The sequence below is a fragment of the Lampetra planeri genome, chromosome 17 (genome assembly GCF_965212315.1).
Source record: "Lampetra planeri chromosome 17, kcLamPlan1.2.h2, whole genome shotgun sequence".
NCBI lineage: Eukaryota > Metazoa > Chordata > Hyperoartia > Petromyzontiformes > Petromyzontidae > Lampetra > Lampetra planeri.
This window is the reverse complement of record NC_136123.1, coordinates 10303785-10330683: the sequence shown is the minus strand read 5'-3', so window position 1 is coordinate 10330683 and position 26899 is coordinate 10303785. Positions and strand designations below refer to the sequence as shown.

Here is a 26899-nt window from a genome sequence, read left to right as displayed (position 1 = left end):
CCGCGGCAATGCCCTACAAGTAATAATCGATTATTTAATCATGTGTACGGCGGAACGATGCCCGTCGATTCTTAGCGCGTGACATATCACGTGACGGTTGAAGCCACGCCCTCCTCCGGGTGACGTCACCGCGCGAAGGCGGAAGTGGAGGGAGGTCCCTCCAGCATGGCGGTGTGCGTGGCTGTGGTGGCGAAAGAGGTGGGGATCTCTGTTCTGACTCTTCTCTGCCCTGGAAAGCCTCGATAACTCGCTAGACTCTGTTTTGTTCTTACAGGAGGGTGCTGGCTATGTTCCCACACACTCCATTCCCCCCCCCCCCCGCTGCGGCAGTTACCCAACACAGTACTGTCTTTCCATCAATGAGAGGGGTTGTTTTGCTTGTGGGGTCAGGTCGCGTAAATATAAATGTTGTGACGTTCAACCCGCCACCACCCGACACAGACAATTGGTAAAGGTTTGTCACGTAAACAAAACGTGGCCGATGCGTTGCGAATACGGCACACCGGTTGTGTGTTGGGAGAGTGAACCCACCGCAGCAACATTTACGCGATCCTAACCCAAAAAAACACCTTTCTGTTACGGCATAACAATGCTCGCGAAAGCCGACGACGCGCTGTCACTACCTGCCTTTCTTTCCAACTCACTCATTGTGTGGCCATTTCTTTTGGTTTCAATTTTTAGCAAGTTTTGGGAATCGCGTGACGCTGGCCCCGCATTTGCGAATCATGTCGCCGGGAGCTTGTTGGTGTTTCCACCGCGTGCGGGAGGCGGGTGGCTCGCATCGGCTTCGATTTCAATGCCACGCAGTGTTAGTCGGTGGTGGGTGGGTGGGTTGGCGAACCGTGAAGCTCTGCGACGAACGCTCGGCCGATCGACTCGGACCATGCGACGTTTATGTTTGAAAAGACAACGCGTAGCGTGTTGGTGTGTGTGTATATTCTGTGCTGCTCTTTCGTTCTGCAGTGCCCCGTGGGGTTTTGTATGGAGCCGCTCTTGTCAGTGACGTCTCGTGAATCCTGCACGAGTTGTTTTAGCGAGCCCTGGCTCACGTTCACACGTTCAGACCCCCAAAAAGGTCGAAACATGTCCAGAAGTCCCCACCCCGTGGTTAAAAGTTAAGGTCGCTGTATTAAAATTGGTCTCTCATACTCGTTGGTTTTTTCGGTAAAGTCACGTAGGTAAAAAAAAATTATCACGACGTTTCGGAAGCAACACAAGCTTCCGTCTTCAGGTGGAACTGTCACAGCAAAATTACTGTATCAAGTGAGAATTACTGTATCTCGCAGTCACGAAAACTTCAAATCTAGAATTGGTCTCTCAAGCCAAACATAGACTGGTGCAACAAAACATATTTATATGTGAAGGCAACGGAGATTCAGTCCTTATTGGTCACCCCGTGCCCTTATACATCTCAACGTTCATCATACGAAGTCCCATCGCAAGGGAGAAACACAAACAAATTAAACATTTTTTTTGCCCGTATTGAAACGGCTTTACGGCTGAGTTGTCAGGTCCAGAAATGGCTGTAGACGGTGTATGCGTGTTGATTTTGTTAAATAATGGTGCTCGTCACAAACCCCAAAACAAATGACTCGTCGATAACCACCACCTGGGCTGCGTGTCCGACTTGGTTGCATTCGAAACGAGTGTTGAAACTACGTTTAATAAGTAAAAACACATAAATAACAATTTAAAGCTTTCGTGACTGCAGGGATTCGTCTTCTTGGTTCTTTCGGTAAAGTCACGTAGAAGGGAAATAATAAAATAATAAAAATAAAACATAAAATACAATTCTCACGACGTTTCGGCCACAACGCAAGCAGCCGTCCTCAGGTGAAGAACAGGTCTGTCGGAAAGACAGCATCTGAATGAACACCACCAGGCTTGGCAGCGTATATTTAAGCTGGGTTAGAGGAGGAAGGGCGCCTTGACAGGTCTGTCTTTTCGACAGACCTGTTCTTCATCTGAGGACGGCTGCTTGCGTTGTGGCCGAAACGTCGTGAGAATTGTATTTTATTATGTTTATTTTTATTATTTTATTATTTCCCTTCTACGTGACTTTACCGAAAGAACCATGAAGATATAAATAACACTTTATATTTACAGAGCTCCGCTGTCGCTTCCGCCTCTGCACCTCTCGTGGCAGCGAAACCATGAATCTCTCTGGGCCTGACGTTGACGGCTTTGGCAGGTGTTCATTCAGCAGTGGATAGTTAATGGCGGCTCCTGATGATACTCTATTCGCCTCAGAGGGTTGATGGCGGGTAAAGATAATATTTGTGTTGTGGGAGGCAGCGTGAATGACGCTGTATAAAATGTAATTATTATTATTCGGGATGTGGTGGTTATAGGTTAGATGTTGTGATGTTATGGGTGAGGTTTGAAACCAGCGATGGTTTTGTTGCATAGGTAAAAAAAGGTTAGAAACCAGTGATGATGTTTTGTGGCATCGATGGCGTTGGCCTCTCGACCTTTCCGCCAAACATCATTAATGCGACGCTTACCCGTAATGGGTTTTGTTTTAACACTTCCATCGCAGAACTACCCGCTGTACATCCGCAACGCGCCGCCCAGCAACGAGCTCAAGTTCCACTACACGGTGCACACCTCGCTCGACGTGGTTGAGGAGAAGATGGCGGCGGCCGGGAAGTCTGCGGGAGACCTGCGGGAGCTCTACCTGGGGCTGCTGTACCCCACCGAGGACTACAAAGTGTATCCTGTCCTCCCTGCCTGGCCGCTCGCAAGCCCAGAGGGGGGGGGGGATCTGCAGATTGGCTTCCTGCTGATCGTCGACCCCGAGTGGGAGTCAGATCTGCAAATTGGTTCTCTGCTCATCGATCCCCGAGGAGAAGTCAGATCTGCTCGTCAGAATCTTTACGCTATCTTTATTCAGAATCTTTACGCTATCTTTATTCAGAATCTTTACGCTATCTTTATTCAGAATATTGGTTTATCCTGGAGAAATCCGATGAGCTACCAAGCTCTTTTTCTCACAGACGTCCAGTAGGGGCACAGGTTAGAGAGTTACAACAACAAACAATATACGTATAGGGAAGGTAATTAAATCACGATAAATAAGTATACTAACGCAAACTATTTTACTAGGTAAAGCCCACTGAGCTGTTATTTTTCAGAAGCCACCTGGCTATCAGAAATGATTGGTCAACGAAGTGGCTTATCATGTAGAAATGTGTAGCAGTCAAATACTCGAAACGCATGTTTCTAAATGTGGAGGAAAAGACCAGAGGACCCGGAGAAAAATCTATGCGACCACAGGGAGAACATGCAAACTCCAAATATCCAGGCGTCGGGGTCGGAATCGAACCCACGACCTCCTACATACCAGGAGAGGAAGATAGGGTGGTTCTCTCATTTTCTCAGGGGGCCATGAGCCAGCGGTGGACATTCAAGAATTCCATGATTCCACGGTTGGTGTTAGGAATACTTGCTTAACCTTGATTTATCAAAAAAAATAGAACGTTGTTTTCCTTGGTTAACAGTCGTCACGTGTTGGTTACACGAGCCCCTACCATTGGAATGTGACAATTTCACAGCTGGCTCGGAAGGCCACCAGATGTGATGAGTCCGGCCCTGCAGTCGTTTGAGTTGCGGGAACACTTTGACTTAATGTGTTAAAGTTGGTGTTGGACGTAGTTCTGTGACGTGTGGGGCTGGGGTTGGAGCACCCCATTTAGAGTGTGACCGAGAACTTCCTCGGATACGCTCCGATGAGTAGCACTTTGTGGAAAGTCAGCAGTGGGAAATATCTATGAAGTGACATTTACTCTTTACCACGTGTCACCTTTCCTGTGTAATTTGGAACTTATAATTTGGATAAATTGTCTATATTTGGTTAACCTCAAGACCGCCGGCAGAAATAGTCATTGTCGCATTGCTCGTTCGAGAGGGGAACAGATCCACACTTTGTTTTCTATATATATTTGGCTTGTTTATTCATATACAGTACTTATTGTTTAAATCTTGGGTGTCTCCTGGCTTAAACTAAAAATGCAGCAGTGCTTATGTCTGCTCGCAACTCTTGAGCCAGTGGTGGAAAATCAACATTCATTTGGCTGGGGCCAGTCTCGTTTTGGTGGTTTCCGTAGACTTCACGAAGTGAAAATCATTTAGTTGACCGCCAATTTGGATTTAAACTGAAGATCTTCCGAGTGCAAATGCAGTGCTCTAACTGTAGTTGCCACTGTGTTACGTGTTGTTGTGTGTCGAGCAGCAGTGCACATTTCTATATTTCAGTGTCACCTTCACCAGTGGTCTCAGATATGGCTACGTGACGAACACCAAAGTCAAGTTCGTTATCGTGGTCGACTCATCAAACACGTCGCTCAGAGACAATGAAATCCGAAGTGTGGGTATCGCACCTGTTTGCACACAGCACATACGACTGCATTTTTCAAGACAGACCAAAGTGACCCTATCTTCGGGCTCTTGTGTAGGGCAGGCTGCGTGGCTTGGAGGAGTGTAATAGTGTCGGTACTGGGTGAGCACTGCCGAGATCATGGGTATCCTGAATTGAATGCTTGGTTTTTAGTCACCCACGATTAAACCAAATTCTCAAGCGTAGCAAGTTGACAGCCTGATCATCAGTGATGACAAACTACTAAACTTGAACTACTAAACTAAACTTACTTATTTTACCAGGTAAGCTGACTGAGCTATGCATGTAATCCTCGGTTTACAAGTTTTTGTGGTACGCCATTTTGGAATAACGCGCTTGCTTTGTATTTAGACCTTTTATTGACATGAGCGGGGCAATTTTTGGAGTAACGTCATCCGCAACGCGACGTACGCCACCCTAGCCTGGCACCGTGACCCAATGGCGTTGCCAGCAGCCAGTGCAGTACGATTACTAGTGTGCTATACTGTACAGCATCTCGCCACGTGTACACCGGTGTGCATCCCTTTGTCTTGTGTCTCTCGAGAAATCTAAAACGAAACATGATTTTGACTTTATGAAGTATTATATTGTGTGTACATGTATTGCATTGATATAGGCTAGGATAATAGAGGCGATTGTCTGCGAGTGAAATTCTAGATTTGAAGCTTTCGTGACTGCAAGGATTCATAGTCTTAGGTTTTTTCGGTAAAGTCACGTAGGGAAAAATAAATAATAAAAACAATAGAAATAATAATAGAAATAAAATACTGGATTTATCATTTTATTTCTATTATTATTTCTATTTTTATTATTTATTTTTTACCTACGTGACTTTACTGGAAAAACCTAAGAGTGTGCGAGTGAAATTCCCGAACCCCCTCCTTTACCAATATTTATTATGGGAAAATTGCTTTGACATGCACGATTTTGAGATACGCGCGCTTTTCCAGGAACGCATCTTTCACGTATGTCAAGGAGAGCCTGTATAGCTCTTTTTCAGAAGTGACCTGGCCACAAATGGTAGATAAATGAAGTGGCTTATGTAGAAATTCATAGCAGCCAAATACTCTAAATGCATGTTTCTTAATGTGGAGGTAAAAACCAAAGGACCTGGATTAAAAATGCACGTGACCACGGGGAGAACATGCAAACCCCAAATTTACAGGTGCCAGGATTGTAATGGAACCCACAACCTGCAGACCAGGCGATGTAGTTAACATCTTGCCACTGCGGCGCCCAAAAACATTTCTTAACAAATCTTGACTTAAAGCTTTCGTGACTGTAGGAATTCATACTCTTTGTGTCTTTCAGTAAAGTCACGTAGATAGAAAAATAATAAAAAAAATCACGACGTTTCGATCGCAACATAAGCCATCGTCTTCAGGTGAAAAAATACAGCAGGCGAACTGAAAGACCCAAAGAGTATTTCTTAACAAGTTTGATTTGTCACTTGTATTGGCATATTGACACATTATTCTTTGGTTCTTTTCGGTTAAGTCACGTCTAAAAATAAAATAATAAATCAAAATAAAACAACACATTACGACGTTTCGATTGCAACACAAGCAATCATCATCAGGCATAAAGGAAATAGCAACAAAAATCTAACTAGAAAACTATAGACCGACATACAAGCAGACAGACATCACAACGGCACACATAGAGAGGAGTATACAGGCACACGAAAATTAAATAACCTAGTAAAATATTGAAATGTGATGTAATACAACACAGAGAGTCGGTTAACACACAATTAACGCATGGCCTGGTTGACTACGTGTTTCAAAATTTGCTAAGTTAGAATTTTAAGTGTGAGCAACAAATATCTAACTAGAAAACTATAGACAGACATACAAGCAGACAGACATCACAACGGCACACAGAGAGAGGACACAAATCGGCTGTGTGAGCAACAAAAATCTAACTAGAAAACTATAGACAGACATACAAGCAGACAGACATCACAACGGCACACAGAGAGAGGACACAAATCGGCACAAAGAGATGGTCGTTTCTGTGACGGTCCCTTAAATATAGAGAGGAGGGGGAGGGGACGGGGGGAGGGAGAGGGCGGGGAAAATCAGCATATCAATGAGTGCACGCCAACGTACTCCCATTGTAAGTGAGATGATAGACGCGGCACGGGAGGCAAACCTGAAAATTAGGACAAACACATTCTAACTCGGGGGGGGAGGAATAAAATGTGTTGGTGTGCGGCAAACTCTGTGAGTGTACAAAAAGATGCACCACCGCGTGTCAGTGAATTACTTTATTAAAGTCACTTCATGTTCGTCCTTACAATTATTTGTGGACAGTTTATACATTCAACAACATCTCTTCCCACTAACCAATTATAATTGTATATGCTCCAGAGGTCTTATGGGCTGAGACCTCAACAAACCAGGCTGCGTGTAACCATTTGCGTGTAACCATTTGGGGGGGGAGGAGGGGGGGTGATGATATCTCCCATTGCAGTATAGTAATGCCCGAAATTGTGAAGAGTTGTGAAAGGGTTCCAGAGGTTAACATTGGACTGATCGTAAACATGTAATGCTGCGTGTACAGTTCAATGTAAAACGAGTCTTGTGTTGGCCACACTTTAATAACGCCGGTGACCCTTCAACCTGTGTGCAAGATTTGTGTTGGCCGCACGTTAACACTGCTGTGACCATATCGTCCTGTGATGCGCAGATGTTCCGTAAGCTGCACACGGCCTTCACAGACGTCATGTGCAACCCTTTCTACAATCCCGGCGATCCCATCCAGTCCACGTGAGAACACCAACATTGCCACAGCGCTTACATCTGCCGTTGCCACAAATGAACCACAACACCTTTCTGATCTCGTCAAGGAGTATAAACCATCACGCGATCTCCGGTCATCCTCGTAGCAGCGGCTTTTGGCTGGCCATCGAACAAAGACGGTCACCGCATCGCGAGCTTTCGGATGCGCTTCTCTGGCCGTCTGGAACGCTCTTCCGATAGTAGGAAGCCACTGGAGCTATGCACTTTTAAAGCAAGATTGAAGACTTAATTAATTTAGAACTGCCTTTTGTGTTTCGTTTGTTGTCCTTCCCCACACCTCCGATATTAGCACAGTTGGCTACGTACGGTGCGAAAAAGTTCAACATACATACAATCGGTGCGAACAATTAAACCCAAGCCCAATTGATGCCTTCTCACCATTTCAATGACTTACATTTACACATCCATTTGTATGCCGCTATGGTGCAATTAAGAATATATACAGCACTGAATGATAAAATCAGTCTTGTCCACATTTTTGTCTTAACATGGATCGAAAGCAAACTTTGCACACTCAATTTAGATTCATGTGTTGTAAGTGTAATAATGCATGTTTATTGTAGAATGTTCTCTACCTGATGAACGTGTATCTACAACGAATGTTACATGTCTGTTTAATCACAGTGCACACATCCGGTCACCAATGACTGCACAGACAAACCAGCGCGCTCGCAAGAAAATGTTGCAAGCTTCTCGCAAGGGGCAAAGTACTAGCTCCAATGAGCATGAGGACTGTGCTCCTCTCCGTTGCAACCACAAATGGAAATTCCACATTCTCATGAGAGTGGTCCGTTTGCCCCACAGGAGATGACCATGCTTAATTTGAAAGTGGCACTCATTTTATTGACCTTACAGAGAGGAGGATGATGAGCTTAGTTGGCCCCTGACCTGGAATTGCTCCCCATCGCCTTCTGACTGCTGCCCTGCACAGTTTTACAAAGACGAGTGAACGTGTGGTCCCTTTGAAACTGTAATGAAATGAGGACAGTTACTGTGGTTGGCTGATTTTAGATCTTGAAGGAGCTATATTGTGTGTAATAGTTCATTCAGTTAACTAGGGAAATTACAACAAAGCCTTTGTACCTCCAGGCATGGAAATTCTAAGGCGGTATTTGGAATAATGTCTTATCCACCTCCGATTAGCACGGTTGGTGACGTACGGTGCGAAAGAAGTTCAACGAACACGCGTGCATTCTAGTGTAGCTGACTCTTCTTGGTAAAATAAAAATCTTCATGGGTGAGGAATTCCTACCATCAGCCTTGTGAGACATTGCAGGATTACCCTACGATGCTGTGCAACCAAAAGATCTTCAGTATTATTGACTAAATTTCGATTTAAAGCTTTCGTGACTGCAGGGATTCATCTTCTTGGTTCTTTCGGTAAAGTCACGTAGAAGAGAAGTAATAAAATAATAAAAATAAAACAGTTCATAAAAACTGTCTTCACCAGGAAAAAAATTTGAATAGATATAATTAATCTGATGTGATTTTTAGACTATTTTTATCTATGAGCAGAGACGAACAACTACTCCAAAAATGTGTATTTGTCCGCAAAAATAACACATTATTGACGACTTGAATCAACTTATATTTAAAGACGTACCCATTGGGAACGACTGAACTTAAAGATTGTTATTTTTTTTTTGAAAGAACAGAAATTTATTAACTTAACACTTTGATGGGAAACTCCTATATTTTACTGTTTTCGAATTATTCAGATTTGAACATCATAAAATGGGGTTTCTATCATTGAAAACCGCTTGAATCCGAAATATTTCAAAAACAATAAAATATAAAACTCGCTTAAATTTTATTTGCTGTTTAATAGTCTATCAAAGTAAAAGAAAACGCACTCTTATATTTTAAACGGTTTATGAATGACACGCAAGCATGTTTATGGGACATTTAAAATCGAGATTTTGGGGGCCTTAAAATGAAAAACTCGCATTTTCAGAATTTTTTTGTTTGTCCTAAAAGCTACCTATTTACCAAATTTCAGCTTTCTGCCTTGTCGGGAAGTACCCTGGAGGTTTTTGAGACATCCAGGTTGAGGTATTCATATGGAATATAGCGAAATTTAACAGGAATTATTTTTGTGGTTTTCTTTCAGAGCCTTCAACAATGTGGTCACGTCAATGATGATGCAAGCCGGCTGAAGATGCTGCCAAGAAAAGCACAGCTTGGCTTTTGTATGTACGAGTTCTGTCTGCGTCTTTGTCAATAAATGTGTGTGTTGGTGTGTACATGCATTTGCTTACTGTATAGTATAATGTATAAATGAATGAATGTGCTTGTAAGGGTTGACACTGCTGTATTCCTGGCCAGAGGTAATTGGTTGTCTGATTGGTGAGAAAGGCGACTGGGCATGCATGGCTGCTGGCCCATCTACTTAATTTGTGCTATACTGATTTAGTAAGTGCTTGTCAACCTGCACTTACCCTCGCAATTCCAGGCCAATTTGAAGATTATTTTATGATGCATGCATATGTGTACTGGTGTGTGCACATTTACACACACGCCTCATCTTTATAAATATTTGACCTTGAAACGACAATTTGGTCATGTAAACATTTACACCACAAGATGTTCTTATTGGTTTTGAATGCTGTTCGTTCACGATTTCCTGTAAATAAAATAAAAAATATCTTACGTGTTGAATCTCAAATGGTGTAATGTGTGCTTTTACATCGCACTACATGGTCACAATATCCTTGCCGCACCACACTCCGTCAGCCGATGGGATGACGAACGTACGCTGTGAATTACGCTGATGTCTCGTTTCCCTGAGCTGCATGACTCGAGTATCAACTGAATTTTTCCATCCTGGCAGTGCGTTTCCATTCATTTCGGTCAACCTGAAGTTGAACCAGTTTTGCTTAGCAAGCTGGCCTGAACTTGCTTTCCGTCAAAATTTAGGCCGCAACAGTCACAAAGCAAAAGAAATTGTAGGCAGTGGGGAATATTTCAATTTGACATCGGACGTTTAATGTTGTCACAGACACTTGACCTTTTTATTCTGTTAAATATTTGGGGGAGAAAGTGGTTTAGCAGACATTTTTTCTGATACCAAGACCTGTTCCACTCGTGTGGTAACTCGGTAAATGGTGAAAAGCACTTCCGAGAGAAATGAGGTCAACTTGAGTTCACTGTCCCATGGAAACATGGACTAAGGCTGCAATCTGTGATAATATAGGAGGGCCATGCCATTGATGACATTCGCAGATGAGAGGAGTTTTCATCTTCAATGCAATGACTCGTATCCGCAGTATGGCGTTCTATAAATGATCGAATTTAATTGCACCAATCCTTATCTCTTAAATATATTGATAATGGGCAAGCATTTGCATTCATTCATTTTGTATCATAAATGTGAAAGTGAAATCGATTAACCTTGTCTGAACCCTCGTGTCAATTTTAAGTAAATTGTTGGATGAGTAAGAAGTGCTTTGGGTATTTGGCCGACTCCACATCATATCTTCTATCTCTATATAGAAAAGGGAAATTTGTGATTGTGTGTCTGTTCAAAATGTTTAGCGTACTTCCCGACATGCAACAAACTTGAAATTTGCCATCTGGGTACTTTCCATATTACACAATGCAAAAAGTATAAAATAGACTTTTGTATTTTGGGGGGGGGGGGGGTGCAATATTGGATTTATTTTGCACAAGTGAGTGGTGACGTCACATCTGTGATGTTACCCGCATGCGGCAGCGTCACGCAGTGTGCCTGCTAACGTCACCCAACCCTCCGCGTAGGCCGTGAATGAACCCAAGACAAGAATCCAAGTCTCGGGCGTAGCCGAGTAGTAAAGCGAGTTGTTCATACATCTTGCAAAACTTGGGAGTGCCCACACTTTACCTCACCACATGCGCGTCGACTGGCGCACCCATTTGGGGTGCCACAGTGACGAGACGTTAACGACCTCGCCTGGTGTACAGGAGGTCGTGGGTTCGATCCTGACCCTCACGCCCGCTGTGTATTTTGAGTTGCATGCTCTCCCCATGGATTTTTTCCTCCGGGTCCTCTGGGTTTTCCCTCCAAATTTGGAAACATGTCCATGTGATAAGCCACTTCGTTGAGCTGTCATTTGTGGCCAGGTTGCTGCTGAAAAAGAGTGATACAGCTCAGTTGGCCTTACCTGGTAAAATAAAAAACATGTTCATCGTAGTCTATATAATGCTGGGTGGACATCGGTGGGGTCGATTTGAAGAAACTCGCCCATTTTAACTGCTCTTGTCGAGAGGTTTAATCAAACCCATGACCTCCGGATTGCACGATCAGCGTGACAATCATTCCGCCACAGGAGCCATCACCTGGGCACAGTGTCGACGGTGAGCCCATGTTCACTGGATAGAGTCGCTCAGAGAGAGTCGCCCTGATGGAGTCGCCCTGAGAGAGTCGCCCAGAGAGAGTCGCCCTGATGGAGTCGCCCTGAGAGCGTCGGCCAGATGGAGTCGCCCTGATGGAGTCGCCCAGAGAGAGCCTCCAGGATGGAGTCCGCGCGCAGGTCGACTCCGCGTGGGGTGGAGCAACCGACGGGAGCGAGGGCGAGGCGGTGCCCACGTGACGTGAAGTCTCATCTCGATGTGCAACTCGGTGTGTGTGTGTGTGCAACTGATGAGGTGTGTGTGTACGTTGGACTTTGTTTGCACCGTACTTAGACAACCGTGTTGATGGGAGGTTTGGGGGGTGGGGGACCACTAAAACACAAAAAGCAGAGGTGGTTGTGGTGAGGAAAAGATAAAACCTTGTTACCATAAAAGTATCCTCTGTGGATGTGCTATGGTGATGCAAAACAACACCAGGGAAGCCTGAGTGAGACACCTCCTCCTGCACGAAGAGTGTTGCTGTGTCGCCCCGTGTTCCATTCAAGTGGAGTACTGCGGGCATGTTATTTGATCGGTGAGGATTTCTGTAAATTGTTTGGGAGTTTGGGTGAGTGAACTCTTCATCAAAATCGTAAAAAACCTGCTGTCGGTGTGAGATTGCTCTCGTCCAGACCGACCCACAGGGATATCAACCAACCACTTCTCAAATACCCATGCTGGCTGTGATGATGTCGTCCACTCAGGACATGTCTCGTGTATCTGTTGCTCTCACGGTACAGTCACGTGGAACAGCATCCACTCGATAATAATTGAAACACAAGTCATCGCTCTGGAGTTGTTAAAATGAGCGACCGCTTTGCAGGAGGAAGCCAATAACGACGCTGCTGTTGACAGACGAGCAATGTGGAGATTGCCACTATTGGCTCGGAGGAGATCAATGCTACCCCCCCCCCCCCACACTCATTGGAGCGAGGAGACGGTGAGCCGTACGCCTGAAACAGGGACGTGCGGTCAGGGGAGGCAGGAGAGGCAGAGCTTCACCTGTCATACTCCAATTAAAATAGCTGTTACGAAAAGTAGAAAAAAAAGAATAATCAAATCAAATAAATAGTAAGATTTTTCCAATGATCTGTGTTATAAATGTCATTTCTGTACGATTCCAATCATTGTTATAGTCAAAATCGCCAAATGTGCGGAGCTCCGCTGCAAATACAGGAAGAGACGAGAGGTGAGGCAGCGACGAGCTCAGCCTCCCCTCTGATTGCGCAACCCCTCAGTAACTGGATGGAGCGCGGGCAATAAGCGCGTGCCTGTTACTATTTCGGTATGTCACCAATGTAATGTTTGTAGACCCCTTCATTTCATGTCCTCGCCTTCCATACTCCATGTAACTTGTTTCACGTATGTGTATAAAGATATTTAGGCTCGCTGGTCTCGTCATGAATCTGCAATGAAAAAGCACCAGGGGAGGCAGCTATCACATCTGCCTCAGTGAGGCCACGCCCCTTCCGTGAGGACACGCCCCCCTCAACGAGGACACGCCCCCTCCGTGAGGCCACGCCCCCCCCCCTCGGTGTGTGAATCTGGCTCTGACACTAGCCAGTGCTTCCCCAGCCAATGACCTCACCGCACGTCACTGATATCGACCATGAATTGTTCAAATGCTGGGTCTGGGAGTTGTTGGATGTTATATCGGGGAGACGGTCGCGATTTCTTGCTAGGGAATCGTTTGAGTCTAATACCGATAGTTGTGATAACTGGGTGATGAGCTGTGTCGAACTCCAAGCTCTGGTAAACGCTGCAATTTTGCAGTGCTTTCAATCTGGAGTTAATGAGTATATGGTCAATTTATTTGTGTGGCCGTCGTTTAAAAACAAGGTAAGTCTGTGAATGTCACGCTGCTGGAACCAGGAGCCACCAATTCTGAGCGCATTTCCTGCGCAATTGTTGGGGGTGTCGCTCCCACGTGGCCATCACAGTTCGGAGGCCTCTGGAAGTGCTAGAGACTGCATTGACATCTCCGAGGCACATAATAAGGTCCCGTCGTTTCGTGAGATTTAGGGGCCGTCCATAAATGACGTCACGCACCTGGGGCGGGGGGGGAGGTCAGACATTTGTGACGATGTGTGACGAGGGGGGGGGGGGGTTAAGAAACGACGTCCCATCAAAATGCGCAACTTTAAATAAATATAGACAACACGTTCGAATTAATTAAATAAACGTTTAAATAAATGATTTCTCCTACAACATCAGAGTGCAGCGCCACATTAAATACGCACTACAATGACAATAGTTTAAAGCGATTTGAAGCATGTTTTATATATATTTTGGGGGGGGGGGGCAGAGCTTTGTGACGTCATATTTCAGGGGGGTCTGACTTTTTGTGACGCCCCTTAGTGACTGTTCTAGAGACTTGTAGAAGTGGTCTTTGATCTTGTCGGGTGTTTCGTTCGTTGGTTGCATATGCCACCGTCTAGGGTGTGCCTAAATCTAGCCATCAGTTGCCTGTTCACAGGGTTCCATTCTAATCGGGCTGACTTGGCTGTCCGATCAAGGGCAATATCCACCTAAGCAAGCCGAGGGGAGCCATCAGGAGACCCCGACCACAGGATGGTGTCGTTTCCTGCAGTGGTTGAACCAGCACCACACCAAGGCACCTCCTGGAGGCCCATGCTACTTATTCTTGCCTTCTCAAGTGATTAAACGTGTCAATGGCACCTGTTTGGCAGAGGGTCCTCGTGTTCCAGATGCGAGATGGTTTGTGTAGTTTGAGGCTTTCGGTGATGTCCACCGTAGCACACTTGTCACCGCTGGCTGGTGAAACGCAGGCTGCGCGTTCTTTGTGAACCCGCCCGACGAGCGGTACAAAGACCACTTGGTCGTGTCACTCATGGGGAATCCCTTGGCAGTTGTGTTTCCCTAGTCCAGGGGTCGGCAACCTACGGCTCCGGAGCCGCATGCGGCTCTTTACGGGCTGCTTTTTGACAATATGTACGTATGTACAGTATGTACTCAGATGCATTGCGGCTCTTGAAATACTGAATTTTGTACCGAATTGGAAAGAAATGGCTCTTCTTGTTATTTTGGTTGCCGACCCCTGCCCTAGTCTCTTGCCGGCAGGCCGGGTAGGTAGCTGGGAGACTTTGATGCCACGTTGCCTTGAGCCGGCTACCCAGCTGATTCCTTTAGCATCAGAGCAGAGGGAGCTGTTGCTGAACGTCGGGATAAATTCACATCGCCGGGGGGGGGGGGGGGGGCAGCACACTGCAGCGAGGGGCCAGCATCTACTCCCTGACCAGCGATACCGCCGGGGGTTCGGTCACATGTACAGACTAGGCGATGAACAGGAGGGAGGGCATCATGAGAACGTGCCTGGACACACATTTGGTAGCGAGAGGCTATAGCGAGACGCATTACTGCCCACCTCCTCAAGTGACTGAGTTGGGTGCTGCGGTGGCGAGGTGTTAACTCCTGGCCTGGTACACAGGAGGTCGTGGGTACGATCCCGACCTTGATGCCTGATGCTCTATATTTGGAGTTTGCGTGTTCGCCCCGTGGTCGTGTGGATTTTTCTCCGGGTCCTCAGGTTTTTCCCGCCACATTTTCGAAACATGAATTTAGAGTATTTTGCTGCTATAAATGTCCACATGATAAGCCACTTCATTTGGGCCCTTATTTGTGGCCGGGTTGCTTCTGAAAAAGAGCTATATCACTCAGTGGGCCTTACCTGGTAAACTAAAAAATAGTGAATAGTTATTTGGGATATCGACCTTTGATGGCAAAACACAAAGGGGCAGAAGACCAAAAACGATTGCGAGCGAAACTTCTCGAGGTACCGCTTGAACAACAACAACAAGCACGAGGCACAGTCTTGTTAGATGAATCATGAATAAGCTTTATAACACATTTATGAATATACAAGCAATACCTGATTCATATATAGAGGGTGAAATACGGCACACAAGTCCACGTATAATACAGCTCAAAATGACACAAAGCAAAACGTACATGTCAATAGATCCAACTTGCATTTCACCTAAACACATCTAACCAGGGAAGAATGAAGCTTCAAGCAAGCACACATCAATTTTAAAGCCGCACGTAAAATACCGTAATATTTTTTTTTTCTTTTCAAGCACAACCAGAAACCCATTTATCAACAAGTGTTTACCGGCTAGGCCAAAATCAAAACAAATGAACCCTTTTTTTGCAAATCTGCAACAACAACAAACACATGTTATGCATCTTTAATAACCTAGGGTGGCTTTTTTATTACTATTATTTTTTAGGGTTTGTAAAATAAGGTTATTGCACAATGTCTTTAAATATCTTGGGTTGAACCCAGATCTCGTGAGTGTGTGTGTTAAGCCACGTTTTATCAAACGAGATAACTCAATGTTTGTAACCGGCACATACAATCTAGCATTTAAAACCAGTGCTGAAATGTTCCAAATTCAGCTCTGGCTTATAAAAGCACGAATAAAAATTAACAAGAGACTCAAAGGAATAATATACAAAACCAGCAAAACCAATTCTCCGACACTTTGTGTTTAAAGAAGCATTTTTTGCTACGTTTTTAAATACACTATCCACACGTAAATTGTTGACACAATTTTCAACATAAGCATGTGAAGAGAGAGCACTGTCAGAAAATATCAACGGAATACTACACCAGGGTACACTGATAATGCCAAGTTTAAAGCAGTCTTTATTTTTGGCATCCATTAACTATCATAACATGTAACATGCATTTTTATATTTTTAGTTTTTCACATTTTTCCTTTTTTTTTACTTTTCTCCACAACATGTAATATTAAACATCCCAGCAAGACTGTATTATTATTATCATCATCATTAATGTACGGTATTTTATTTCAATAAAACTCGCCAAGACTACACACTTATCAAAATAAAAGCCACCCCCCTGCATACATTGTTGGATGCAACATTATGCACTGCGCTTTTATTTTGACACGGAGCCATGACATTTTGGGTAAGATTTTTTTGCCTTTTGTTTTTAAAACGAAAGCGGTTTTAAAAACAACAAAAGAAACGGGCAGTGTTTTCCTTCTCCGCACCCAGCGCTACCCGTTATCGAATTCAGATGTCTTGTACTTTTATAAATTGTGAGTTCACGCTTAAGGTGAAACCGCATGCAGCTTAAAAGTCCCCTTCATTCCGACGCGCCTTTAACGACAGAGGTACAACAATTGCAAATAAGTGTCTTCGTAAACGAGCGCTATAAGGGGCGAGGTTTAAGGGAATCACAGATAACAAAACAGAGGGGGTTTTTGTACTTTGTGTTTTTTACTCTCCTTTGAGTACTGCATTAAAAATAAAAAGTTGAGGTTTGTTAGACTTACGTTTTTGCCTGCTACACACAGGTCAAAAAAAGGTTTGTAGCTAAACGAATAGTTTTGGTTAATTGTTATTGTTATTATTTATTATTGTTAACATTTTGTTATTATCATATCATGAGTTAGCTTCCTAGCGATTTTGGTTAAAATAAGCTTCCTCTGGCAAAGAGCGAAATGTCCTGTTTAGGAGGTAGACGGTAATGTTTAACATCTGCTTAGCTGACAATTCAAAGGAACGAAAACGATGTCATCATTAGGTAAAGAAAAGGGAGTTACCCTGCATAAGAGTATTTACACACTTTAACATGCAACATAGCCACCGCAATGAACTGCGTCACCCGTCTATCGCGTGATTTCATCACAACACGTATAGCTTTCTGGGGGCGGGGGAGGGGTAGATGGGGGGGGGGCGGTAATTTTTTGCTCAGAAAATAACATTGCCAGATATTATGCATAATGCATTCACGCACAGAGAGATTTGAAGTATCTACTCGAGTACACAATGGTTCACTTATGATGCTGAAAAAGGACATTTCAAAAAAGGTGACGCTGCAATGTGATTATTATTATACACTCAAGAATGCATATGCAATCGATGATGATGGGATTTGGAAGTAAAACTGAATATAAGTTGTTAGAAGTTTTATAAACGCCAAAGTTGCTGTGTGCATTGCCACGAAGTTACAATAGCGTTCCTTAATTATTACTCATATTTGTACCGTACAAAGACCACTAAAACCCTATGAACCGTTCAGCCAAGAGCTCAGGTTAAACCGCATCATAATTCAGCGCAGATTGAGCATGTTTCCGCTAATGACCGTGTAACCTTGGCCCATCCCCAAGCTCAAACTGATATTTATCAGTGCACAACTTCCATCATTGGGTCCATCCTCTAGCAGCGGTGGCAATCATATCTGCTGCCCACGGCAGGGCCCCATGTATCGTTGATTAGCCAACAACATCATGATCATCTGTATCTCGCTAATTAACGGGGGTGCTGCTTATGTTACCCAACCTGGAGATGATACTGATGGTACTAGCGATGATGATAATCATGATGCCAATATAAAACCTGAGCAAAATTCGAACTCACGTCCCTTGCTGTTTGGGAGAATTGCTGCTTATCCAATTGAGTTCGCATCGCAAATATATTTCACATGGACGGGTCCGTCATACGGAGGCACTGGTCCCAAGCCGTGGGCATGTGGACTTTAGTGCCGCTAGCCCAGGGCAACCAATCGAGATGGGTTGTCACTGCCGTGCCCGTGTGGACAAGGAGATGCGTGACCGTTGCGCGTTCTATCGAGGCATGAAGTGCGGCAGCCTCCTGCACGGGGGCGTGGCACGCATCCGAGTCGCACTGTCCACGTGTTACAACCTCCGATCAGCACGGTTGGCTACGTACGGTGTGAAAGAAGTTAAACGTGCATACAACGGCGCGTCCAAGTCGTACAATTTTAAGTTCAAAATTTCCACTAGAAAATCAACCCACGAATACTCGACTAATTGTTGACTTTTTTTTGTTTGCAGCTTTTACAGCTATGCACATAGCAAGTGTTGCGGTGTGCGTGGGTGGATGTAGTGTATAGAACGAGATGAAAGGCGAGTGCTACGTCTATGACAAAACAAAGCATAACCACCGTTTCACAGCATGCCACGCGACTATGGGCAGCAAGCAAGACGGAAAGCGTGCGCAAGTGTGTGTGTGTCTGTCTGCTGTAGGTTGACAGCCGTAAAGTGAGTGCCAATTGTGGTGACATCATCTTCGTCGGTACTCGAGGAGACAAAGGTGGCTGGGCATGCACTGCGCTGGCCACTCCACCCCACAGGGCACCAGTTCAGTCTCAATAGCTGCACGCTAACAGCACTTGGCCACTGGCTGTGTGGCTCAACGTGAAAGAGCGTCTCTCACATTTGCTACCCTTCAAGACCGTACATAACACCAACAGCAATGAGAACCTTGACGACCCAGACCTGGCTCTCCCTTGGGTTGACTCAGCCCGATACAAGTGCTGGCCACTGTCAACATCAGCTCTGGGGAGACAAAGGTGGTAGTGTATGAGTGGCGCTGAGCACACCACTTCCTGTCCAGCATCGCCGTGCTTGTTACGAGTGTGAATGTGTGATTAAGTGCTTTATACACGTGGTGCTGGGTTTTGTTGTTGTTGCCAGAATCCACTGAGGACGCGACTACCTGACTGTGCTCCTGCATGCAGACCCGTCACGAGGCCGAGTCACGGAGAGAGGGCACCGAAGCGCCACGGTTAAAATCCAATAAAACAAAAATTCCAGCACAGGTCTACAACACGGAACAATTAGTAGTCGGCGAAAGATTAAATGAGGAAATATGCCACAGGACTGTGCATTTTGATGACGGGCTGGAGAAATTAACTCGAACGTTCGGGATGGATGCTGCGAAACGGTTGGGGGGCGGCATTTGCATCGTGCGAAGCGCGCGTGACTGCTGCACCACTCGTGGCACGGACCGTCGAGCCACAGATCCTGAAAAAAAGCCATCTGCCTGGTCCTGGCTACTGCCAAAGTCGCCTTCCGATCATCAACAAATCCACAACATCACCGGCACGCAGCAGCCGGGCGCCTTCCCACATGAAAATGTAACTCATACGTTGCGAGCTGGCGATATTACGTAGATAGATCATCTAACACGCCTTTCTTTTACCTTACACTGTCGGTTTGAAGATAATTAACAGGGACATGTGCAGGCATGCAACAATTCAGTTTCAGATATCGTCCGCGAGTTGTGTGCTGAAGCGAGGTCCGCCTCACTTATCGAAGCCTGTATATCAAGTTTGGAAACAAATACCAAGATGGTTTGTGGGTTCAGCAACGGCTGATTGTGTCTATTTGACCTGGATTAAAGCCGGCTTGTGGACGTGAGGGCAGCTGGCTGTTGCGAGTGCTATAATTGCGAATATAGACCGTCGTCAGGTGGCATTTTACTAATAAAAAACAACGTGGATCTACGGCAAACGTGGCATTCGAAATCTGCGTCTGTCAATAACCTTCACCATTAGACTGCCATTTTTTTGTATTCCCCCAAGTGTGTTGGTTAATTTTTTGGTCCACGTGGGTTGCGTACATTTTTGTCCATGTAGGTTGGGTCAATTTTTGTCGATGTGGATTGGGTCAAATTGTTTTTGTCCATGTGGGTTGGGTACAGTTTTGTCCATGTATGCGGGTCAAATTTTTTTTTGTCCACGTGTTGGGTTAAACATGTTGTCCACGTGTGTTGCACCCGTTCAACCTCTCGAAATCCTGCCGACCAGTTACCGTGTTCCGCCGTATGGGTTTTCAAATTCCTCCCCCCCCCCCCCCATGAGGTGGGGGTAACCCCTAGCCAATAGAGGGCGCTATAGCCGTGACTTTAAAGTCTTTTTTTGTACTCCCCCATGAACGGAACCCATCAAATTCGTGCATGCGACGACATTGAGAAGGGGCGAGGAGGTGCGCCGATAGACCAAAGTGAGCGCTTTGTGTTTTTGGTTTCACGATCCTGTCGAGATCAACTCGAGCGCTATACGGTGGCCTAATGCAAATCGATTCCCCCAATCACATTCGCAAGGAAGTGACTTTGAGATAGTGAAATAAAAGTATATTATTTTATCATTATACACAACCTTGTGACTCGTGTGTGTGTGTGCGTGTATATATTCGCGAGGTTTTACAGCGACACAAACCATCTCGATATTTGTTGCCGTGTTGAAAAAAGTTAAAAGTTGCAAACAATTTTTTTTTGTAACGAATCGTCCGCCACCCCCAATGCAGTTAGAACGTAGAAACGTTGTGCCCAACGTTGTTGGCACGTTCACTGGGCAACTGCTGCTCAACGGAACAGAGGGGGGGGGCAAACGTTTGGCGTGCCAAATAATGAATAATACTTTGCGTTTCGTAAGAATGTCAAGGGGGGCGGTGGAAAGTGACGGCGCCATCATTCACTCGAGACATTGGTTGTGCGACGCGAGCACGATATGACACGAACCACGATGCTTCACAGAAACAAAACCAATAGGGGTACATGAACACCGAATATCAAAAAGCGTCTTCGGGAATAAATGTGTTCATCGATCGTGCAGCCTTTTGAGGAAAGTATTGTGTCTTTACCGTTCAGCGACTGACTCTTCCAACATCTTTTATTTTTTTTATTTTACGAGTTCCCTCCCTGAATAATTGCCCAAACCCTCTCACTCACCTCCCCGCCCCCCCCTGATTCGTGAGTGGCAGATTCCAAAGTGTTAAAGCCAGCACTTGAGGCTTGGAACCAACCATTTAATGATAGGGGTAGTCGGGGGGGGGGGGGTGGTGGAGATGGGGTTATATGAGGAGTGCCATTAATATAGTTCACACAAATGATTGGAAAAGATAAGAGATATGAAAAAAAACGACAGCAAACACAGACGACAACCATGTACCTGTTAACCGTTATCGACAAGAATTTGAGGTTATGTTGTATATTTATATATATATTTAGATCTTCAATCCTTGGAGAAGACACGTAACTGCAGCCCGACGGCTGAAGTGTTTGACGTGTCGAGTCGCACATCGCAGCGGCGGCGACCACGGGATGACTTCAGCAACAACGTTCAGCTTCTTTCGTGCTAACATCGCATGTTAACATTTTTCACATTTTTGTTGTTGTTGTAACTTTTAAACCCACTCCGCCGAATAATTGGCACGCCTTTATTTGGTATGAAATTAAAACGAGCCCCGCAAAGTCCAACGTGTGTTCAGAGGTCGTCGCAAAGATCATCGCAAACCCCTTTTTGCCCACCCCCTTCGTCCCCCGTGACCTGCGATTTCAACGCTTCGTTGCCGACGGAATGAATCCCCTAATCCCCTCCCGCCAACAGGAAGAGTCTTGGAACCCAGTTGTGCCTTCTCCGTTATAAATTAACCGGGTCTCTTTCGTCGACGATCGCTCAGCGTTGTCCTTGCAGAATGAAAACGAACATCGTCACAGTTTGGATGGGAAGGAATGATGTTCCAAAGCTGTCTTCCCACCGGCATTCCGTTTTTGTGTAAAATCCACAGGGTTCACCCACATCGCATGTAGTGTGGCCCTGGCTCTTGTAAAGTTTTTTTTCAGTTCTTCATGTGGACGTAGTTCTATTTCTTTGAATTACAATGCACGACTTGTGTGTATATACTCAACACATCATATACTGTATGATCCTATACCACATGCCCATACACACGATACAATGACACTCATCTTGTGTGGCATCTTCTTATCCACAACTCCCATTATCCGCAGGGTACAGCCAAGGATTGGTTATCTGCAAAGCTACGGATAACGGGAAGGCCATGGGCGGATGGGGGTGCAAGGACAAAACTCACCCCGCCATTAACATTTTTATCTGAAAAAATGAGATTCAGGTTGTCAACCCGAGTTCGATTCCAGGCCGTGGCTAATATCCGTGTTGAGTGAAATCAGAACCGGACATGGGGTCTCCTCACCTCACCAACCTGCGATGACCAGCATGGTGAAGTATGGTAAAACAACCCACCCCCTAGGACTGACCCATGGAGGAGGCATTTATCCAGCCGTGGATCGGCAAAGGGTTATTGTACCTTTATATATATATATGGGGAGAACCTGTCATAGGTTGTTCCTGTTATCCGTGATGACACGGACAAGGGGGCACAAAACATCCTTCGCCTGTGATTTCACTTCTCCGCAAGTGCCATGGGCCCCGCATTGTCGTGGCACAGAGGCAATGAGTGTCACAACCTTCAAACGGGTTTCAAGTGCGACATGTGGCATAGGCCTTACAATATAAACGTACGGTATATGCGCACACGCGCACGTGCATGTCTTTAGTAAATATATATAGTGTGGATAAACACAACGTTTTCTATTTGGGATGATGTCGGCTGTAGCCGTCGAGACTTGAGGTGATTGCATTTTATGCTTCTTATTTTGTTAAAGGGGGCTTCGTGTCACTTCCAACCGGATGAGCAGAATGCATTCGCGAGTAGAGGGTCAACCACTTAAAACCTGAGCAAAAAAAAAGCCTTCGTGATGTTGTGTTCCAGCAGGTTTCATTCGCAACACGTGAGGGCCTTACAGTCTCTGGAACAGTTAACAAAGACGTGAAGGTAAAATGTAAAAACAACAACGGAGAATCACTTTCGCACAGTGAAGTATGATTACAGTCGCTGCAAATCGCGCGTTAAGATCCCGTTCGCTTTTTTCATCGTTCAAATCCTGGAAATGCGAATCCGGAATCGGACGAAAATGTTCTCAGGGAACGTGGGAGACTGCGTTGCACGGGAGAAAAATCTTAGCAAAATCTAGTGATTGTCATTTTTGCATGAGTGAGCTCACCTGAAAAAAAAATGCTGCAACTTGTACTGAATCAGTTATCAGAATATGCCAATTAAATTTTAACCGAAAGTGCAACGTAGAAAATTCCCATCGTAGTCCACTACAATGGCAAATAAATAAGTCAACTCCATGGCACTCATTTTAGGATGTCTCTTGCAGGCTGAGTGATCAGCCTATTGTCAGGATACTGAATTATCAGTACAAAGAGGAGAGGCCTGGGTACCTAATACTCAAGCACTGAGCCGACATCCTTACTTTAAATCCAAATCATATATAAAAACAAATAACTACTGGATGAAGGCCTCCTAACATCAGAATGATCATATGGCTTGATTGACCATAGCTGTAGGTTGGTTCAAAGCTATGACGTCAAATCCGGCTGTCACTTAATTTGGCACATTCAGGGATTTATTTTCGTTTTCATTTTTACGTGACAAAAACGGTTCGCGGGGAATATAAAAGGTGTGCCCCTGATGTGAATGAAGTCACTTCAGAATGAGTCCTGTTTTGTCATCCTGAAGGGACTGTTCCCTGACAGGGAGAGAGACTGCTCACTGCGAATCTCTTGACATGATTGGCAATACAAATTGAATATACTCGGGATAAAAAAGCAAAAAAAAAAGTTAATTAGAAAATGAGCATACAAACTGGGTGACTCAGAAAACGATGGTTAAACGTTCTCGTGTTGTCGGAGTAGTGGCCTGCAACTTGCGTATTTTTATCTTAAGTTGTATTCCAATCGCATCTCCAGTGTCGTCAGCGAGCAGTGAAACATCGCATCATGTCACAGAATTGCCGCCTGAAACTAAAACTAAACTGTTGTTGCCATTTTTTTTAAACGACCTCAGATTAGAAACAGAACATTCCAGGTTACAATTGTATATCACTGGGTACAAAATAACTGAAGAAAAAAAAAACACTAGACACTAAATTTTGAAATAAACATATATTTTTTAAAAAGAAAATCAAGCAGAACGCTTTCATCGTACTCCACTGTGCGAAAAAAAACATTCCGTGGGGAAAAAAAGACAGATCCGTGCCTAATATTTACAAAAACATTGTGTGCAGGAGGTGAATCAATTCCCAGAGAACAGCACGTCGCCAGGAGAGATGCGGCCAACGAAGTCGTTTGCAGTCGAGCCGCTCGCACGGATGCTGCTGCCGTTGGGTGCTACCATCGTTGATAGATTATTTTGTAGGTTTTTTTTTTTGGCATTGCATTGGAATGCAGCCGCACGCTCGCTTCGCAGAGGCTCCCGGAAGTCACCCCGACCCCGGAGTCGCGATGCGTCGAGACCAGAGACACAGACGCGCAGCGCAGAGAGAGAGAGTTCACTTCGTGTCCGTAGATTTACATTTCAACTTCCGAATCCCAACTCGTCGAATGCGCATGTTGTGTACTGTATTTGTTTTAGGAACCTGATTTTCTTTTTATGACTGTAATGTTTTAAACGATGCATGTTTTGGTTATTGGTAAGAAAAGCTCTTGCATTTTTTATTCATTTTATGGTGTCATCAAGAGGTCATCGGTATTAACATTTTGCTTTGTGTTTTTTTTTGTTCCGTTGTTATCATTTGGATGTTCCCTGCATGGCTGTGAGAGCACACAGATTGTTGACGATGATGGCACACAATAAACCCCCATTTCCCTCCCCGCCACGTTTCCACGCGGCAGTCAAAATTGTTTCGCTGCGTTTCCTTTTCCCAACGACAAGTAACCTTTTGAACGTCCGCGGCAGTGACGTCGTCGTCGCTGTTGTTGTTATTGTCGTCGTAGTTTGTCTTCTTTTTGCAATCGCAAAAAATGTACAGAGAGGTGATTTTACATGAGGCATTCTCCACGAGGAGGGTGTTTTATTGTCTCGAACGATAGAAACGTTTATCGAGCCACGAAAAGGTTGCTCTCCGAGCCACCGCAAAGCGATCCGTACATCCAAAAAAAACGCAACTTTAAGGTAGTTTCACTAGTTTGGAAAATGAGGTCATACCATGCTTGGAATCTCTGGAAAGGTGGCCCAACCTTCTCCCAGTGACGTCCACACAGCAACACAGATCAACACAGCAAGACGACGACGACAACGACGGGCAGGAGGAGGAGCAGGAGGAGGAGCAGGAGGAGGAGCAGGAGGAAGAGCAAGGAGGAGGATGGCGTTCCTTCAGAGATTTGAACGCATCCGTTGTGTTGTCAAGAGTCAGCCACCAGTTTCGGCTCCATCGCCAGACTATCGTTAGCGGAGGTCTGGGGACGCAGAGCTTCGTTCGTGTTCAAAACCCTTTTCCTCCGCTACGTGCCGCTTCCTTTCTCAGGCCTGTGAGTCACGTGTCAAGGTCTGGAAGCGGCCTCGTGTTTGAATCCGGGCTTCATCTGCAGCCTGGTGATTGCAGCCTCGCGATTGTTCAAAGAGAACATGACCCGGTGCTTTTTTTCATAATCCTGAAGAGAACACTTTTTTTTCACTTTGAGCACCGATCTGGCAAAGTGCTCTCAATAAAACGCAACCCCCGATGCGTTTTGCAGAGCGCCGTCTGAAACCGACTCAAGCTTTCGCAGCTTGCGCAGCAGGGAATCTCACATCCTCACGGAAACGCAGCAATGGTGTCCCGATCGATGCCTTAACCAGAAAGACGCTGCGTCAACGCGACAACAAGAGGGACCGCGCCTCTGCAACCTCCGGTCAGCTCTCCACGGCGCTAGCGCGAGGCCACCTCGGTCGCCGACGGCTCCAGGGGAGAGCCGGACCGCGACGTCGACGCTCCGTTGTTTGGGGGGCTGCCGGCGCCGGATGACGACCCGGATCCGGCCGCGGCCCCCCCTCCACCAACCGCCGCCGTCGACGTGGCGACTGCCGAAGATTCGACTATGGAACCGCCGCCGATACCTCCGCCGCCGATCCCCGGCACTCCGCCAACTCCGGTCGGCGCTCCTCCTCCACCGCCACCGCCGCCGGTCGTGCCCTGGTGGAGTCCCTGGCCGCACACGTGGTGGTGCCGCTCCCAGTCCTTGTGCTGGCAGAAGGAGCCGCAGTACCGCGCCGTGTTGCATCCGCTGCACGTCTCGCTCGCCTTGCGGCCGCAGTTCCAGCAGCTCTGCGGAGGCGAGAGCACGGTGGTGAGAGGCGCGTCCCCCAATTCGAGGGTGCCCGAGGCACCCCGTGAGGCCTGCAAAAGCTTGCGGGAGTCAGCGGGCAATTCAGAGAACTCGCAATGGCCGCGCTAGGTTATTGAGCCATCGCCACTGAGATCGCGATGACGAACCTGGGTTTCCGGTCACCTGACATTTTCGAGGGGTGCGCTCAAGTGTGTTAGTGTGGTGGTCTCAACACGACGCATGCAAGTGTTGTTGCTGTGTGTGTGTGTACATGTCTTAATGTGGGGAGCGGTAGTGTCTTGGTTAGCGCGTAGCACTATGAACCCAGTGACCAGAGTTCGATTCCCGGCCACGGCCAACACCAGTGACGATTATTCGAACCTATCCTGGGCCTCCCCTAGGTAGACTCGGCCTAAAATGAGTACCTAGTGCGGTGTGTAAACATCGCCACTGGGGAGACAAAGGGGGTCGGGTGTAGTGCTAGCCACCCACCCCCTCGTGTGCCGTTCTGGCCTTCATAGGTGCTCGCTAACAGCACTTGCCCCAACAATCTGTTAAGGCTATACGGAGAATCTTTGT

At 45.8% G+C, this 26899-nt stretch overlaps 2 protein-coding genes across 2 annotated transcripts in view; one reads left to right on the top strand and one right to left on the bottom strand.

Moving 5' to 3' along the window:
• The first annotated feature begins 66 nt into the window (after positions 1-66).
• Positions 67-9865, top strand: TRAPPC2L (trafficking protein particle complex subunit 2L). Its single transcript, XM_078602104.1, has 5 exons — positions 67-198; positions 2540-2712; positions 4279-4366; positions 7088-7167; positions 9311-9865. The coding sequence occupies exons 1-5, from the start codon at positions 166-168 to the stop codon at positions 9354-9356; spliced, it is 420 nt and encodes a 139-aa protein (XP_078458230.1). The 5' UTR covers positions 67-165; the 3' UTR covers positions 9357-9865.
• A 5538-nt stretch (positions 9866-15403) lies between these two features.
• Positions 15404-26899, bottom strand: part of LOC144723360 (protein CBFA2T1-like) — a 78068-nt gene continuing 66572 nt past the window's right edge. Inside the window, exon 11 of the mRNA XM_078602100.1 lies at positions 15404-26319. Within this exon, the coding sequence (XP_078458226.1) occupies positions 25924-26319 (396 nt within the window). The 3' untranslated portion in view covers positions 15404-25923. The remainder of the gene's footprint in view (positions 26320-26899) is intronic.

Coding starts and splice junctions, on each gene's coding strand:
- TRAPPC2L (XM_078602104.1), top strand. CDS start 166: ATGGCGGTGTGCGTGGCTGTGGTGGCGAAAGAG. Junction 199..2,539: donor TGGCTGTGGTGGCGAAAGAG/GTGGGGATCTCT, acceptor CTTCCATCGCAG/AACTACCCGCTGTACATCCG. Junction 7,168..9,310: donor GGCGATCCCATCCAGTCCAC/GTGAGAACACCA, acceptor GTTTTCTTTCAG/AGCCTTCAACAATGTGGTCA.